The sequence below is a fragment of the Strigops habroptila genome, chromosome 4 (genome assembly GCF_004027225.2).
Source record: "Strigops habroptila isolate Jane chromosome 4, bStrHab1.2.pri, whole genome shotgun sequence".
Classification (NCBI taxonomy): Eukaryota; Metazoa; Chordata; class Aves; order Psittaciformes; family Psittacidae; genus Strigops; species Strigops habroptila.
In genome coordinates, this window is record NC_046358.1 from 878969 (window position 1) to 896184 (window position 17216).

Genomic DNA, 17216 nt, shown 5'->3' on the forward strand with positions numbered 1-17216 from the left:
GCATCAGCCTCCCTGGTCCTTCCTGCAACCCACACCACCATCTGGAGCCCACTATCATGCTATGGGCATCTCAGACCCCAGAGCACATCTTAGTACCGCCAAAACAGAGAGTTTAGGCCTCATGCAGAATTAGAGAGTGGCTTAATATAGGACTTGACAGAGTTATCTTCATACTCTGAAGTGATGGAAAGCCCTTCCCGTGGCACAACATGGCAAAATACTGTTAACATTGGAAAAGAGAGGGATTATGTGAGAATGGATCAAGAGAAATATACTTGGACTGAAGGAACCCAGGGAAGGACTCCAGGAACATTCAGAGAATGGTTGTTTAGTCTAGCAAATGAAGGCAGAAAGTGATGGAGTTGTGATTCACCACATTCGTGCTGGGGCAAGAATCAGTGTATTGAAGAGAGAATGCACTGAAGAGAGCTGGGCTGGGGCAGCCTGGAGAAGAGAAGGCTCCTGAAGGGGAGACCTTAGAGCAGCTCCAGTGCCTAAAGGGGCTCCAGGAAACCTGGAGAGGGGCTTTGGACAAGGGCCTGTAGGGACAGGCCAAGGGGGAATAAGCCAGAGGGGAGATAGATTGAGATGAGCTCTTAGGCAGAAGTTTAATGACTTTAAAGGCCACCAGTGTCTTGGCTGTAAAAACTCACTCACGCACAGAGAGAAGGTGTCTGTAGTGAAAGGATAATGGTGCAAACCGGGACAGAGAATTGGGTACCAGCACTGAGAGCACAGGACTGTCAAAGAGCCCCTTGAAACCATTACCAATACACACAGAGCTAGCTCTGGAGCCAGGTCAGACTTGTAAAACACATGATTTTACAATACTTGGACCACCAAATGCAGCTCTGAAGTGCTGGTGCTTCCAGTAGCATTAAATTCCAGGAGTGTGGTGCTGCAGCACTGAGCACCCCTCAGCAGCAGGATACAGCCAACCCCATCCATTGCACATGTAAGGACAATGAAAAACGTCTCCAGCAACAGCTTTGGAATCTTCAGTACCTCGGGTATGATTTCAGTGCAGTTCCACATTGGAAACCCAAGGCTGTGTCCCAAAATGATTCCTTTAGAGGTGTCCTTTCTATGTGAGGGAAGCTTGCTATCACCTCTCTGCCTTTGTGGTGTTTCATGTTTTCCTCTTTATATCCCCCTTTTGACCTTTCTTGGGAGCTTGAGTGCAGAAATGTGCACCAGCAAAAGGCAGATCTGTGGGTTTAAACAGGGATGCAGAAAACGCCAGCTCAGCAGTTCTGAGCATCACCCAGGCATATGGCAACTAGAGGGAACAAGTAAGTCTGCCTTTCCCAACTAAAATCAACGCATCTGGGTCTGGAAGTAGCTACAGGGCAGCTCTGCTCATGGGTTGGTTTATTCACCAGAGAAAAGCTGATGCACCCGCATGCCCTTGGAGAACAGAAATGCTGTACCCCAGGCTCAGGAGAGGACCACAAAGCCCTGCCCCAAATCAGCCCCTTGTCTTCTTGCCCTAGGTGATGTTCAAGCACACAGGAAAACATGTAAGGATTGTTCCTGGGGCAAAAGGAGAGTAAAGTATTCCCATCTAACAGAGATGAGGATTGAGAGTGTTTCACCCAGATTCATACATTAGCTCACCCCAGGGCTGCTGAGCACCCCATTGCTCCTGTTGGATTTGTCAGGTGGGTACATGGTTATGGTGCAGTGGTGCCTCTGGAGCAGTCCCAGCAGTGCAGGAAGGTCAGGCTGAAACTCAGACATCTTTAATTTACTGCTCAGCAGTTCCCTAAAGACTCATAATCCCACTGCTGTCTCTGCTCTTGTTTCACAGGAGAACGTGCTGAAGGTGGTGGATGAGAAGAGAAGAGGAGCACAAGTTTGTCCTCCTTCTTTTACCTTCTATGAAATCATCTTTCAGCACCTGCCCTGTGCCCCTCAGCACCCATTCACAACACACGGGGTCCCCATCACCACTCCCTGCTCCCAGTTTTGGCATCACCCTTTCCCATCCGTATGCCAAAGGGCAGGGAAGGACACACACTCCCAAGCAACAAAGAAAACACCATCACTTACCTTTTGTATTTATTTTGCCTCTCTTGCAGCTGTGTGGCAAGCCAATGACATGTCTACTGAATGCACTTTATCTTATTTAATAACTAATTGTGTTTAGAGCTAAGATTTAGGTTTCTGGGCACACCACCCCTTTCTCCCCCGAGGCTGGCAGGGCACTGCGGGTACCAGGACAGCCAGGCAGGGAGTGGGTGACTGACAAAGCAGAGCCTTAGGAGACAGGGTGAAGGGCGTTACGTTGTAGTTAGTAGGCGGGTGATACAGTAGTGTTCAGAGCAGCTCCTGTACTAGAGGTTTGTATGTGGTTGAAGTGTTGGCAGAGATGTGTGGTAGTTGCGTGGGTCGCGGGGCACAAAGGGGATGGAGCGTTCTGCAGAGTGGGGTGCTTTTGACAAGCACACATCAACCACAGCATCAGCCTTTAACTGCTGATTTTCCTCCTCCTGTTAGATGTAGCAGGGCACAGGCAGTGAGGCTGAAACAGCACATCAGGAGACTGATTTTGCTAAGGGAAGCTGCTGCTCAGTGGAGCAGGTTTATATGCAGCTCAGCAAAACCCCGTGTCTGCTTCCTGACACCAGGCAGGTTGCGGTACCTGGAGGTACTTGCAGCTCTGTGCCAGGCAGGGCTGGGAGGAGGACAGCACAAATACAATCATCTTCCTTCCCCACACTGCACAAAGGAGTTGGCAGCAGGACCCAGGCCAAGTTGGAGCTGAAGGTCTGAGGCTTCCAATCAAATGCTTTCACCTTCCTGGTTGTGCCTTTCATAGCCTTGTGCTTGAGTCAGAGGGCATCGGTTTTGACCTGGCCTTAAAAGACACCTTTCAAATGAAAGATCTGGATGAACACTGACAAGCATAAATGTGCAAGACTCCCAGCTGCTTGGGTTTGCAAGCTGCTGAGAGATTCCCAGCAAACTGGGACCTACCTGAAATAAGGCTATTGATTAAGGAGAAGGCAGAAGGCAGGCACAAGGAATAACACAATGTAATATATGACTTCCAAATGACAACAGGATCTCACCCTCACGTTGAAGCGCTGCTCTAAAGCTTGATGCAGGAGCAAACACATGCAGAGATTTATTGGGGTTCACTGCAGGATGCATCTGCTAACCTCGGGGTAAGGCTGGCACGTGTGGGCTGAAACACTGTATGCTGGTTTAATAAACTAATACTTGCACAGATAAACATTCTGGTTTTCCACGTACCTTACATCCACAGCACCTATCTCAGAAAGGACAAGCCTGGGAGTTCCCTCTGTGTGCCAAATTCAGGGGAGGTTTCTGGCTTCAGACCAGGTATTATCAAGAAACAGAGTGTGCAGTTGTTGTGTTATCAGGAGAAACATCTTCATCCAGACTGGGTTTATTTGGACTTACCCAACAGATAAAAGAACAGACAGATAGAAGACAGATTGCAGAACTGCTCCAGGTCCTGGAGATCCTCCATCACTGGTGAAGGCTGCTTTTCCTTAGCTGACTGGCTCAAATCCCTGCTTTAGATTGCTTATATTTTTTAATTTATTATTCTATTTTACATCAGGCCCTTGACCTCAACCTGGTCCAGCCAGTGCAAGTCATTACCAGCACACACCAGAACTGGTTTGCCTCATGGTCCACACAAAACACAGTCTGAGATAAAGAGCTTGCTGCCCCTCGGCAGCAGTTGGATACACAGTCAGGTAGAGACACTGCCACTGCCCCTGGTCCAGCCCTGCTGCTATTCACTGCCTCAGGCTCCTTTCTGAAAGGAAACCCATCACTTTTCCCCCTTTCCCTCCTTTTACTCCTGCAAATCCAAGTAACTTTGCATATAATGATGCCTAGGAAGGAGTGAGTCTGTACCAAGCTTCAGGGCTGGGACTGCACAGGTAGTGCCTGTTCCAAGTGGATTTTTCCTGCTCATTCCCACTTTGCTCAATGCACTTTGGCTGGTGCCTGGGTTGGCATTTTCTTAGAGAACTGTGGCTGTTTCTTCTTTACAGTAAGACTGAAAGGTTGAAAAGCTGATGTAGAAGGATTATTTATATGAAATAAAAGTTGTAATGAGGAAAAAGCTCCAGTTTCTTCATGTTTCTCGGTCCCACACGTCGAGTTTTCTGCATTGAATCAGTAATCTCTGCTTTTTAGAGCAGCAGCTCCAATTCAGACTGCTCCCCCCCTTAGGAAAGGGCCTGTCCCACCCCAGGAGCTCACCACAGAGCTGACAACCTGCACTTCTCACTGCCACAGCACTCTCCTTGCAGGCAAATGTGATGATGGCAGCTTGCAGAGTGCAGAGTCATCTGCCTGCAGAGGCACCTGATTCCTCCCAGCAGCAGTGGGGAGCTCAGGGATGTTGTGGAAGTTATTCCAGCTCTTCCAGACAATGGGAAACCAGCAGCACCTCACACAGAACACCTTGTTCTTTCCAACAAATGAACACTTACTGCTGGACACTCCTCTGGTTGGCAAAATTTATCATCAGGTTCAACGCAGCAGCTCTGTAGCTGAAATTCATATCAAAATGCATTTCAGTACTAGTGAATCAACTCTTGCATAAAGAGAGCAATTTAAAAACCTTCAAGCCAAGGACAAAGAATACATCTGGATAAAGTTGGAGACACTTCAGTTTCCACAGCTTTACCAAGACAATCACTGCAGGAGGCAACACCACAAGATCTGGTCAGCAGTTCCAGCTCTCCAGCCGCGTCTCAACAGTCTCATACCTACAGCAGCAGACCACAGTGAGGCCCTATATAGACTCTGGAAGCAGAAATGACAGAACAGTCAAACAGTCCCTGCTTTTCCACACCAGTTCCCCTCCAGCTCAGTTGGTTGCTAATGGCACAGGAGCCTGAAGCTAAACTGGCATTCAGTCAGAAATGTTTGTATTTAAAGCACATAATACAGCAGTTGGTGCTTTTTAAGTTACGTGAAAGCTTTCTAAGTCAATTAGGGGCACAGGAGCAGGGCACAGGACTGCTGGGAAGTTCCAAACGTTGCCTGCTGCCTTCCCTGTACAGCCCCAGCAGCTACTGGTGCAAAGCTCATGCACTGGGAATGCCGCAGCCATTCCCCGATCACACCAGCTTAGCGCAGCAACACCAGGGCAGCCCAGGTCTGAGCTCTGCCCAGCACAGAGCCACGCTCCACCTCCTTACCTTGATGCTCCAGCTCGGGTATGACTGTTTCTCACCCCATTCCCCTCTCCACACACTTTGGCACCTCCAGGACTCAGGCAGCCATCGGTGACACGCGCACCCCCATGCATGGCCCTTCCCAGAGCAGCCCGGCGAGATGAGCTCTGACTCCTCTGAAGAGATCCCTGATGCCCAGAAGCAGCCACTGAGTGTTACCAACATTACACCAGGAGGCTGCTTCAAAGCCACACTCATGAATTAAGCCAAGAGTAAAAATACCACCACCTTCCTTGTCAGAAACAGCCCAGCCCCAGGATTAAAAGGGTATGTACAACATCAGTTGAGACCACGAGAGAAAAGGTAGCTCCTCGAAGCTGAAAACAGGAGCCAGCTGCTGGAGCGTATTACATGCTCCAGTAACTTTTCCAGCTAGTTCCCTTCCTTCTGGTCCCTCTGCACGCGAGTTACACCACATGCACTCACTGAGATCAGTGGGACAAGACCAGTGTGTGCAGGCAGAGGGCAAGTATTGTGTGTCAGTAAATAGGTGTAAGCCCAGAAGCATCTATATGAAAAGAAAGAACCAAGGAGGTTTCAAAAACCCTCCTCTGATCCAGATACACTTTTGACTGGACATTAGTTAAGTCTTCACTTATTATTCCTTTTAGGGAATGCTTCCGTTGGACAGAGCTTGCAGCTCAAACCCTCCTGTAAAGATCTGTAAGGAAGCTCTTCCCTGTGAGGGTGCTGAGGCGCTGGCACAGGGTGCCCAGAGAAGCTGTGGCTGCCCCATCCCTGGCAGTGTTCAAGGCCAGGTTGGACACAGGGGCTTGGAGCAACCTGCTCTAGTGGAAGGTGTCCCTGCCCGTGGCAGGAGGTTGGAACTGGATGAGCTTTAAGGTCCCTTCCAACCCAAACCAGTCTGGGATTCTGTGATCTAAGCAGAGAACACATTACACAGTGCTGGAGGGTCACCCTTGTCATGAGAGCTGGACAGGGCAGGATCAGCACAAAGTTTCTCACAAGAAGGAGGAATTGGAATTCCTCCCCAGGACTCTTCTCAGTCAGAAAGGAAAAGCAGAACATGGCCTGGTCTTCTGTCTGTCCTCTTAAGTGATTACTGCGATTAGGAGTGGAAAAATCAAAGCTGATGTACATCGACTTCTGTTCTCTGTGCATGACTTTTGAAGGCTCTTAGAGAACAAAAATCTGGAACTCGGGCCCTGAATGATACAGAGGCTCAAAACCTGGGGGAAAACTTGGCATTACAGAATTATGAGCATGTTTCATCAATCAAAACCTGATGTATGACAAACAGAAACTCTAATGCCACTATTCCAGCCCTAGTCTTATAACAACCATGCTTTTATTGGGAGCATCCCACAGCTGGAAGGTTTGAGACTCTTGTTAGCTTAAAGGCAAGGGCCTAAGATATTGCACTCACAAAACCCTCACCACCAACTCCAAGGAAGGAACATTAGGAATCATGTGATTACAGTGATTTCTATTTAGGAAGCAACACAATATCCCGCCTGATACAATGACACTAAGTGAACTGAGTTATTTTCCTGAGGAGCAGTGAAGGGGAAGGCTGAACTGGAGCTGAAGTAATACAGGAGCAAACGAAGTCTGCCTCTTAAACCTCAGGTTTACCCGAGGCTGGGGACTGCACCACTTTAAGGCACTAGAAGATGATGTTCAGATGCAGATGGCAGCATCATAGTGCAAAAACTGACAGCCTGAGATAACAATCCAGCTGTTACCTGTTGCAGCCAACCTACATCCCAAGAAATCCCTGAATTTTAAAGCTAGTTACACCTAAAACAGTTCAGATGAGCCATTTGAGTTACTAGAAGTATTTGTAGAGTGCACTTGGTCACTGATTTCTTGTGGTGTGCCACAAAGAGAGTAACAAGCACAGGGACTGGCTCATCACAGGCAGGCAGCAGTATCTCAGGGGGAACATCCTCCTTTGGAGGACTGGGATTCCTGGCTAGGGAAGGGATGTAGGAGAGATTTTAGCTGAAGAATCGAGGGCTCTGGAAAACAAGGCTGCTCACATCACGGTGAGGCCCAGCAGCCCACAACCCTTCTGCGTCTTTCCAAGCTGAAGTTTCCCCTCCCTTGCACACTCGGTACCACAGCAGTGCAGTACCAGGATGCTCCGAAGCCAGCTGTAACAGGTACAGCAATAGAAGCGTTTCACTTCAATCTCAGTTTGTCAGCAGAGGAGAAGATGCAGAAGCAGAGCCTGGGAACTCCTCAAGCCTGTGTGCTCCTACAGGAACGAAGACAGCCACAACCATCTTCCGATGGGCTCATCAGCTATTTTTAGCAGCAAAAGGGAGGCGACCATCAGCCGCTGGTCTGTTCACTGTCACTGTCACTGTCCCAAGGAGCCTCTGCCACCAAACCCCCAGATCAGGCGAGGAGCTTGAGGGTGTTCCTGCTCCCAAATACACGGCAGCTCTCTGCAGTTACATGAGAGGTTGGAAGAGGGCCATGCAGCCCATTTAATTCAATTCACTTCCTCTCCCATCTGCTCCACGCAGCCATGCTCTATTAGTCTTCTGAGAGCAATTGTATTTACAGTGACAAATGCCAGGAGTCTGGGCACACCAGCATACATGGGATGTACTACTAAAGCCACTGTGGACTCACCAGGCCTGAGCTGCAGGCCAGGAGCACAGAAACACCTGCAATTCCACCCAGCTTCTATTTATCCTCAAAGGTTTTAGGAGTTAAACACAAACTCCCTCTCAGAGACACTGCCCAACTGGTTCTGCATTTAATACCAAAGCCAAGACACAGCCTAAACTCAACTGGCATCAAACAGCCTGTTCTGTTTCTCTTTTACTCGTTCCTCTCTCAGAAGGCTGCAGAAGGACTCTCCCCCTCCAACCAAAGGTGTACACCAAGGACAGCCAGAAGAGCTACTGCAGGCGTGTGGCAGCCCCACGAGCTGCAGGCACATCCACCAGGAGAACAGAATCACCCACTGCTACACAACAGACACCATCAGCTTTCTTCTCCAGTGCATTAACACCACACAGACTTCCCTGCTTGCTCTCCAGAAAACTGCAAGGGAGGGTGGGAGATCACATCCAAACCACCTCCTTTCACCTAACTTCCTTCTGGGAGCCTGCTCCTGGTTCATACCTTTAACAGATGCTGTGAAGGAAATGCTCAGCTGACAACACAAGCTTCACACCCCACCACCAGTCCAAAGCAGCTGATTTAGGTACGAAACACCTATTTCCCCCCCAGACTTGAAAAAAGTCAAGGCCATATGTTACAGTACGTTCATGATTTGCACAACTGAAATACACACACTGTGTTAGAGCATATTTTATCCCTCAGCAGAGGGAATCTGAACTCCCAGGGTCATTTCACCAAGACACACAACAGCAGCCTCACAGTTAAGGCATTCAACCGAAAGCATCAACCTGACAAGCAGCTGCTCAGAAGGACACAGGGCTTACGGTTCCTAGCTGACAGCCCGCAGCCCACAGGCACTGAAGGCCAGGTTTTTGCTGCACAGAACATCTCTGAAGACTCCAGGGGATGAGAACATAGAGCTAGGAGCAGACCTGCCTAGGTCACATCACGGCGGACATGGATGTACCTCCTGAAGCATCAACCCCAAGAGGCCACCAAGGTGCTGTGATGGTCTGTGAGCTCTGGCATCCCTCATGGGCAGGAGCACAGAGTGACAAGCCACGAACACCACACACCATCAGCACCAGCACTTCACCTGCTTGTCACCAAAGCTCAAACCTTCTCCCCAGTGCTTAGTTACCACCATTAGCAGGAGTTCAGCACGTACAGAGGTTTCTCCAGCCTCACCTAAGGACACCAACAACAAATGAATCAACACCATCAGACCCACTACAGTGAACAAACCATTTCTGCTACCCAGAGGGCACCTCCTCCCAGATCATCCTCCCAGCACCGCAGAGAACATACCGTCTTACAGAGACTTTCATATTGGGAAAATATTTTAATATAGTAAACAAGTCAATTTACCTTCCACATGGTTTTAAATAAGTTTATGCTCGTTGTTAAACAAAACGGGGTTTACTGAAACAATGGGTTACAGCCTCTAAATTCGTATTGTTCCCAGCTGATCCTGTCAACAGTGAGGAGCTTTGGACACCGAGATCCCTTCCTAGGTAACAGACTGGCATAAATAGCGCAGGAATTCGATGCAGGTTCCACGGGAGACGCTAGCCCTGGTGAGGGGAAAAACCGAAGCCACAGAATTCCCTTTTGAGGAAAAACGGGGGGGAAAAAAACAAGAGATACCGCAGTCCGACCAAGTGAGAACAGTCCCTTCCCCGGCGGCCACGGCCCGGGGCAGGCTCCAGCCCGAGCTCTTCGGGGCTCCTCCGCGACGGGGGTCTCGGTGCCACCTCCAAGCACAGTCCCGGTCCCGCCGCCGGCTTCCAGCCGCGTCCGCCCGGCCCGGCCGAGCCCGGCACCTCCTCAGGGGCCGCCCGCAGTACCCGCCTCGGCCCCGGGCGGCGGAGGCGGCGGCGACGCGTCCGAACGGTCCGTGTCCATGTCCGTGGGGCCGGGTGCGGGTCGCGGCGGCGCGTCCCGCGTGGGGCCGGGCGGCGGGCTGGCCGCGGGGCCCGGCGGCGCGGCGCGGGGCTGCGAGGCGGTGGCGGCTGCAGGGCCGGGGCCGGAGCCGCCGCGCACCGGCTGCCAGATGAGGCTGTAATAGACGGCGAGGACGATGGCGGCCAGCGAGACGGAGAGGACGTAGGCCAGCACAGTGGCCAGGCGCACCCACTTCTTGTTGGTCTTGGCCGCCATGCGCGCCTTCTTCTCGCCGGTGTAAGTGGCGGGCTTGCCCCGCTCCGCCCCCGCCTCCTTCTCCTTCATGGGGGCCCGGCCCTTGGCCCGCTGCTCCACCGAGCCCTCCGTGGTGGGGCCCGGCACTGGGCCCGGCTCCGCGCCGCTGCCGCCGCCGCCACCGCCTCAGGACATGCCGCCACCGCCTCGTGCCGCGGCCCGCGCTGCTCCGGCGGCTCCGCGGGCGGGGGCGAAGGGCGGCGCTTCCCAAAAGGGGCAACTCCGCGTGGCCGCCGCGCGTGCGCGGGGCGCTCCTGAGGGGGCGCGCGGCGGCCGTTGGGCTCCGTGTGTGTGGGGCGGGAATGGCGGTGGCCGCCTCGCAGCGGGTCCGGCTGTGGGCCGGGCTCCTCACCCCGGGCCCGCCGCTTGTGCCGCCCAGCGCGGCTCCGCCCGGGCTGAGGGCGGGGGTAGGTACGCGGGTGACGGCGCCTTAGGGCTCTGCCTGCTGCGGTGGGGTCTGCGGGGCGGGCGGCACCCACCGAGCCGGGCTGAGGGGAGGGCGCAGTGAGGGGAGTGAGTGTGAGGAAGGCTCCTGGAGGAGGAGGGGGGCAGAAGTCTCCCCTCTGCTCCTTCTTCTCGCTGGGAGTCACTTCTGTGTGTCTCCCTGCCTGCAAGTCCTGGGGAGCTTGAGGGATGCCCTCACAAAGCAGCAACTCGTGGAGAGAGAAAGGTGATTTTAATTCCCTCAAATCGGGCTGATCCCAAACCCCCCTAAAGCTGCCTTTAGGGAATGGGTTGATCTTATTCCCCATATGTTACTGCCCCCCAAAAGCATTGCATTAGCGTGTTCAGGCAGCGTCTGAAACACTGTTCTAGAGGCTGGATTAGCCTTTGTTTATGGTGCAAGATGCTTCCTTTTGAGAGTGATTTAGTTGCTCCTTTAACAGCCATTTTCTCCCTCCGTCCAATCTCAGGTGTGTTGCAGCAGAAAACCTCTTGTAAACAAGGAGCTGCAGTTCTGGAGGGGACACGGAGCAGTGGAGAAATGACTCTCACCCAGAAAGGCACCAGAGGAAGTGAGTGATTGAGTTCTGAGTAACGGCAGCGTTTTGGTTTTACTCTGAATAGCAGGAACAATGTGGAAGGTTGGGAGAGAAAGGGGAAAGCTCTGAGTTTCTGCAGGAAGGAGTATGGAGCTTGCAGCTCTGAGGGAGATTATTAGGGCAGAAGATAGGGAATAAAATGCAGTGACTCCAAAATAACAGTAGTTCTTGGAAGAGGGTGGATTGCGGTGACTAAAGGCTACAGGGCTGCTGTATGCATGTGGCAGGGCAGGGAGCTCCCAGTGTCTCTTCTGCAAGGGGCTATGAGGGGCTCCTGGCTGGTCGTTCCTAGAAGAGCAAAGGAATTTGGGGGACTAAACTTTCTGGGAGAGAACAGCTTTTTACGTGTTGGGTTGTTCTGGATCCAGACCCTGCTCTTGCCTGGAGGAAAGGGTTAAAGCGTGTGACATTGTGCTGCCAGCTGCTTTTGGAGGTACTCTGGATTTTGGCCTCAGCACAAGTCTCATCTATAGTTTTACATATACGTGTATATATATAGAGAGAGAGCCCATTGTGGCTCTCTGGCCAGCACTGGCAAGGGTAGCAGGGATTTCACTGCCTCTTTAGGGCAGGGGGAGTTTATTTTCCATGGTGGGGAAATTGGACTAGAGGATTTTTTAAGGGTTCCTCCCCATCCAGATGATTCAGTGGTTCTGAACTATAGCCAATGACATGCTCTATCCTCCTGAAATACTTAATTTTAGTGAAATATTGCTGTAACCTTTTGTGTCATGGAAATGTTAGTAGGTATTATGACCTTTCTGTGCTGCCCCCTTAAATCTCTTGCCCTCATTAATTACAGCTGACTGTATTCTTCTTGTTGAAGTCAGATTTCACACCTCTGAATAGCATGAGCTGCCCCTTATCTCTTGTCCTGATGAATTACAGCTGACTGCATTCTTCTCGTTGAAGTCAGATTTAACACACCTGAACAGCATGAGCAGACGACATCCTGCTGCCAAAGCTTTCCTGAGTCAGAGGAAGGCATTTTGTGTGGTGTTCTATAGATTCTATACGCAAATGCCCTTGGGCGGTATATGTTTAAGTGAGGTGGTATATGTGGATTTGTAGTGATGCCTGCAAAGTAGATTTCCTACTGATTTTCCAGGCTGTGTTCTTTTGGTCTATGTTCACATTGTTGCTGGCCTTCATTTTCCTGCAGTTTTGTGCTGCCAAGGCAGGCAGAGCCTCGCTGGCTGCTGCCTGTGTCTGCTCTCAGTTCTGCCTCAAACCACCTCTGCAGAAACGGGCTCATTGCAGACCCTTGTGCTATCTGTGATCTCTGGTGTTGCCACTGGTACAATTTATTGTGGCTTCTGGAAGGATGATGAATTCCTACCTCCCACAAACCCCTTCCCTATGCTCTTCCTCAATCCCAGTTCTGGAATTTTGGGGGATTGACATATACAGGCAGTTCCTCTGGGGTTGAATGAGGTCTTGGCAGTTTTTGCCTGATGCTGTCTGTCCACATTGTTTTCCCACATTTTAAGCCTGTGCTTGGCGATGCTGTGTCCTCCTTTATTGCTGAAGTGTCTAGAAGGTGGCAGACAGAATCAGAGCTCTAGTCCTGCTCAGTGTTCAAATGGGTATTATGTGGAGTTTGATAAAGGGTGTTTAAAAAGGTGAGCAAGTCAATACAGGAAATGGGCTCGGAAGGTAACAGGGAGGTGATAGGGATCAATGTGATAAAAAGCCCTTATAGCAGCAGATCTCAGTCCTCTATCCCCAAATTAGTTTCCCCTCTCCTGGGAAGGAAACCGATCCTTCCTAATCTCTGCTGCTCTTTCATGGTGCTGCCTTTATCTCTGCTCACCAACGTGTTGTTGATAAATCCAACAGTTCATAGCCCTTCTTTCCCACCAGTGGAGTCTTGGCAGACTTGGAGGGCTAAGGACTTGACTGGAGGTGTAGAAACGGGCCCAGCAAAGGTAGTGAGTGTGGTCTGGCTGGCATCCCACTACACCTCATATCATTTGAATTCTAGGAGCAACTAAAGCTGCTCCAGTTATAACACATGGTAATAGATGATTCCACATGAGTTACTTTCCTTCCTGCCTTTGCAGGTCTCTTGCTCCCTCCCCTTCACTCCTCAGCACTACATATCTGTAGCTGTCTTAAAACTGAACTGTGCTGTTCAAGAGACATTCTGCCTTCAGCCTGGCATCTTCATCTCCCTGTTGCACTTCCTCATTGCTTATTTGGGCTGCAGTGTGCCTCCTGGCTGTGGTGTAGACTTACCCTTCATAGAAGACAACAATTCTATGGTGGTATTAAAGAAATTCAGTGGTTTAAGGCTGTCTTCTCTCTGCCCAGCCCTCTGCTGTCACAGCTTTGAATAAGACAAGCCTCATTAACTGCTAAGTCTTGTTGGCTTTTGCTGAGGTCAGGTGTAAGCTTTTCTTTCTACTGTGATCAAATAGATGGGTGTAAGTTTCTCTCCAGGGCCTTTTGTTCACGTGCAGGCAGCTGCCAGAAGGCGTATGCCTTCTGTTCCTAAACTTAGTTCCTTGCTAACAACCACCCATAAAGGCAAGTGAGAGCTGGGAAGCCAGAGCTGCAGTAATGATATTTTCTTTGTCATCTGGATTTTAGCAGAAGTACCAAGCTGTGTGTTGAGCAGGCTCCTGTGGTGCAGAAATAGAGCTCTGGGGTGCAGAGCTCAGAGGTCTTGTAAAGCCACTGAATGTGTCACACACTAGACAGAGCTTGCAAATTGGGTCTCTCGGAGACTTCTTTCCTAAAGAACAAAAGAGATCGCTTGCCTGAGACAAATGCAGTCAAGGGCATGTAGTGCACCATGGGCCAGCCAGAGAAAGGGAGCTATATAGCCCTTGAACATCTAGCCTTCCTCCCACGATTGTCCAAACACTGTATTCTTCAGGGTCCTATTGTTAATAAACTTCTCTAGTCTACAGGTCTGCTAGAAAACTCATTTACTTATGAGCCTGCTGCTTGCTGCCTTACCCCTGTGTGTAGCTGAAAACCCAAGTGCTGAGGCAGAGTGATGAACATTGAGTGTCCTGCCCACTGACTGAACAGCACTGCTTGAATTCTGCTGCTGCCTGTTGCAGTGGGATGTTTGCTTGCTCTTCACAGGCCCCTGAAGGATGGAGCTAAATAAACCTGTGTTATTGATTTCCCATGTTCGGAGTGAGTGGAGAGCATCCAGTGCTTCAGGACAGAGAAGACTTAATTAAAGGAAGATTATTGGCCTAAGACATTACCTCTGTACAGCCCTTGCTTCTCATAGTGAGACGCTTGATTGCATTGCCTGGGAGGTAGGCAAGTCCCCACTGTTGGAGCCTCCTGAGGCTCTCTGGACTACTGTCTGTCAGAGCTGACATGTCACAGCTCATCCTGCCCTAGGACAGGGAGTGGGCTGGATGGCTTCCTGCAGTCCCATTGCCCCCGTGCTCCTGATTCAGCAGCAGCAGCTACTCTGCCTTTCCTTCCTGTGCCCTGTTATTAGGAGGCAATTCCATGGGACACCCTACAAATGAGCAGCTCATTCCACGAGGTGTGTGGTTTGATTACTCCACTTGGGTTAGTCTGTGTAACTCTCAGACTCGTAATTCACGGCCATGGTGCTGCACAGTCCCTTGTCTGACCCCTGGTTTTTGTTCTCAGTGGCTGCCTCCAACAGTATGACTTCTGCGGGCAGTTTATAGACTTCATAAAGAACTATAACTTCTTTATTGGCTGTGTGTTGCTTTCTAAACTTTGATAGTGTCTCCTTAGTCACATCTGTGTGCTGGGGAGGGGAGAGATGGATGAGGTCTTTCTACCTGCCTCCTAATGTTCAAAGGATGGAATAAGTACATTTAAATTCATCTCTCTCTCTCTCTCAGCTGAAGTCCTTGAGCGAGTACTTTGCTAGGCTGGAGTCTTCTGTCATAGAGAGTGTCTCTGCTCTTGACAGGGGACAATCTCTCATGCTCTGTCTGCTTTTCTAAAGGAAATATGCCTTATTCCACACTTGTTCCAGTCTCCTGTTTGGAGCCTGAGGGAAGCGGATTCCGTTCCTCTCTGGCACTTCCCTCTTACACTTTGCAATCTCCTCTGTCATACGTGGGAAGGTGCTGTCTCTCTTGTTAATCCAGTAACAGATGGGGGAGGTTGGGGATGTTCTTTTAATTCCTTCAGCTTCTGACTTAGTGGTGGTAAGTGAAGTTTGCACAACCCACTGTCTTGCGCTGACTTGGAAAGTGATCTGCAGAGATTATGGGGTGGGTGGGGAAGACAGTAAAAGTGATGCTGAATTGGAGATGTAACAGCAAGGTCTGGTTTGCTCAGGACAGAGGCCTTGAGCAGAAAGCTCCTAATAGCTCAGGGTGGTGCATCAGCTTCAATCTTGTATCATCAATTTGGTGAGACCTGTTTTGAACCATCATCTTACCCTGTGAACCATCTGCACAGTATAAAGAGTGAGTCTTTCCTGCAGGAGAGCCTTGCAGTGAGTGCTTCCTTGGTGGGAAAACTCTTGAGAGTGAAAAGCATGCCTGACAAGGATTTATTGGTTTGGTTTTCATGTTTAGAAACTCCTGTAAGTAGATGATGGTTCAAACTCTGCAGTGGGGAGAGTGGTTCTTTGCCATTTGCTCTAGTCCAGGGTTTCCCAGCGCTCTGAGCTACAGGTTTCACACATCAGGTTGTGGAGAGTTGTTTCACTCAGTGCAGAACATCAAGAGGGTGGATATTGTGGGTTTTAATGAGAAGTTTCTTTCTGGGTGCGAACCCGTGCTGTCTGTGGCTGTGACTAGTCACAGTCTCTGCAGGAATCTGGAGTCAGAAATCAGCACTGCATTGTTCAGTTTGGAAGGAGGAAATGTGCATGTTCACACCCCCACACCCCCTGAACACCCAAATGGAGTTCTCAGGGCTGTATTTCAAACATAACCACCACTTCTCAAGCGATGGGACAGCAGTGATTAATAGTTGTGATGTCTGAGTGCATCTTTGCCTCCGGTTTTCATGGTGTGGAGAAGCTGAACTCACCTTTATGTGGAAAATGAATGTGTTGTGCTTCTCCCTGCTGCACACAGATTCATATTGTAGTATTTGCTCACAGTTCGGAGTGGGAGAACACTGACGTAGATTGTCTGAAAACACAACCTGCAATGTTTGCAGAGTGACAACTCTGAATAAAGGGTTGCACCAACTTATGATTGCCCCTACAAGCACTGGGGCAGGATTTTCCTGGAAAGCCTTGTCCATGCTCTCATGATGCAGCCCTGAAGCCAAAGTGATGCTGGTTTGGTCTGGGTTACTGCTGTTTCGGTCTGGGATAGTTTGATTAGTTTTCTCCCTGCTGGATGAAGAAGGGTGTATTCATTTTGTGATTGCTCCAGGCTCCTAACGCAGCCAAGCTCCTGGTTAGACCAACAACCTGTTCATTCTTCAGTCAGCTTGACTCAGCTTAGGTTTGGGGCCTTGCTGAGTTACACTAAGGCAACATGAAGCTTTAACTGCTTTAAAGATCCAAGTAGATTCTTTTATGAGGTCGACATGGGGTTTCAGCTTGGTTAAAATACTGGAGCTTTGGATGTGATAATGCTTCCTGATCTGTTAGTTTTTGACTTTCTCCACTTGTGTGTGCTTGGCTTTGGCAGCTGAATAAGGAAAATGTGCTGGACTCATCCTGGTAACCCTGTGCAAGGAAGGGTTATTTAACTGAGTTAAAATAGCAGCCTGAAACCTCTCCCAGTTCTGCTGGAGCTGATTTTGTTGTCACATCTGACAGTGTTCACACTTCTGCCATCCTGGTTCAGGCTGCGATTGGAAATGGAGCTGTGAAGTCCTAGGAGAGAGGCTGTTGAAGGTCTTTTCCAACCTGGCTGGTTCTATGATTCCAGTAGTGATTTCCATTGCACTTGCTGCTTTTCCCTGCTCCCATGTTTATCTGGTCAGAAAACAAAAGAACGGCTGAAGTCGCAGCAGGGTTAAGTATATCCTAGAGAGTTCTTCTCTAAGAGTCTGTAGTCACTGTGTCTATTTGTGTGGCATTTGTTCCCTGCTTGATAACGTGGAGAAAGAAGTCATTTTCAAGATCTAATTTTGACCTCTAGAAAGACAGGAGATGATTTAAAATATCCCGCACTCATTGCACTCATCAGGGCTAGATGAGCTGTGTCAAAGTGACAAATAA

The 17216-nt window shown here is 50.0% G+C and overlaps 2 protein-coding genes across 3 annotated transcripts in view; one reads left to right on the forward strand and one right to left on the reverse strand.

The window, feature by feature from the left end:
- CCDC9B (coiled-coil domain containing 9B) overlaps positions 1 to 4105 on the forward strand; it is a 47413-nt gene extending 43308 nt beyond the window's left edge. For both annotated transcript variants that reach the window (XM_030483634.1, XM_030483635.1), the window contains one exon: positions 1811 to 4105. The gene's annotated coding sequence lies outside the window, so the exon portion shown is untranslated. The remainder of the gene's footprint in view (positions 1 to 1810) is intronic.
- A 5046-nt stretch (positions 4106 to 9151) lies between these two features.
- On the reverse strand, positions 9152 to 10521 carry INAFM2 (InaF motif containing 2). The gene has a single exon (XM_030483729.1). The coding sequence runs from the start codon at positions 10056 to 10058 to the stop codon at positions 9657 to 9659; it is 402 nt and encodes a 133-aa protein (XP_030339589.1). The 5' UTR covers positions 10059 to 10521; the 3' UTR covers positions 9152 to 9656.
- Positions 10522 to 17216: the final 6695 nt, after the last annotated feature.

Bases quoted from the DNA above. Each gene is read 5' to 3' on its own strand.
- INAFM2 (XM_030483729.1), bottom strand. From the start codon at position 10,058: ATGAAGGAGAAGGAGGCGGGGGCGGAGCGGGGCAAGCCCGCCACTTAC.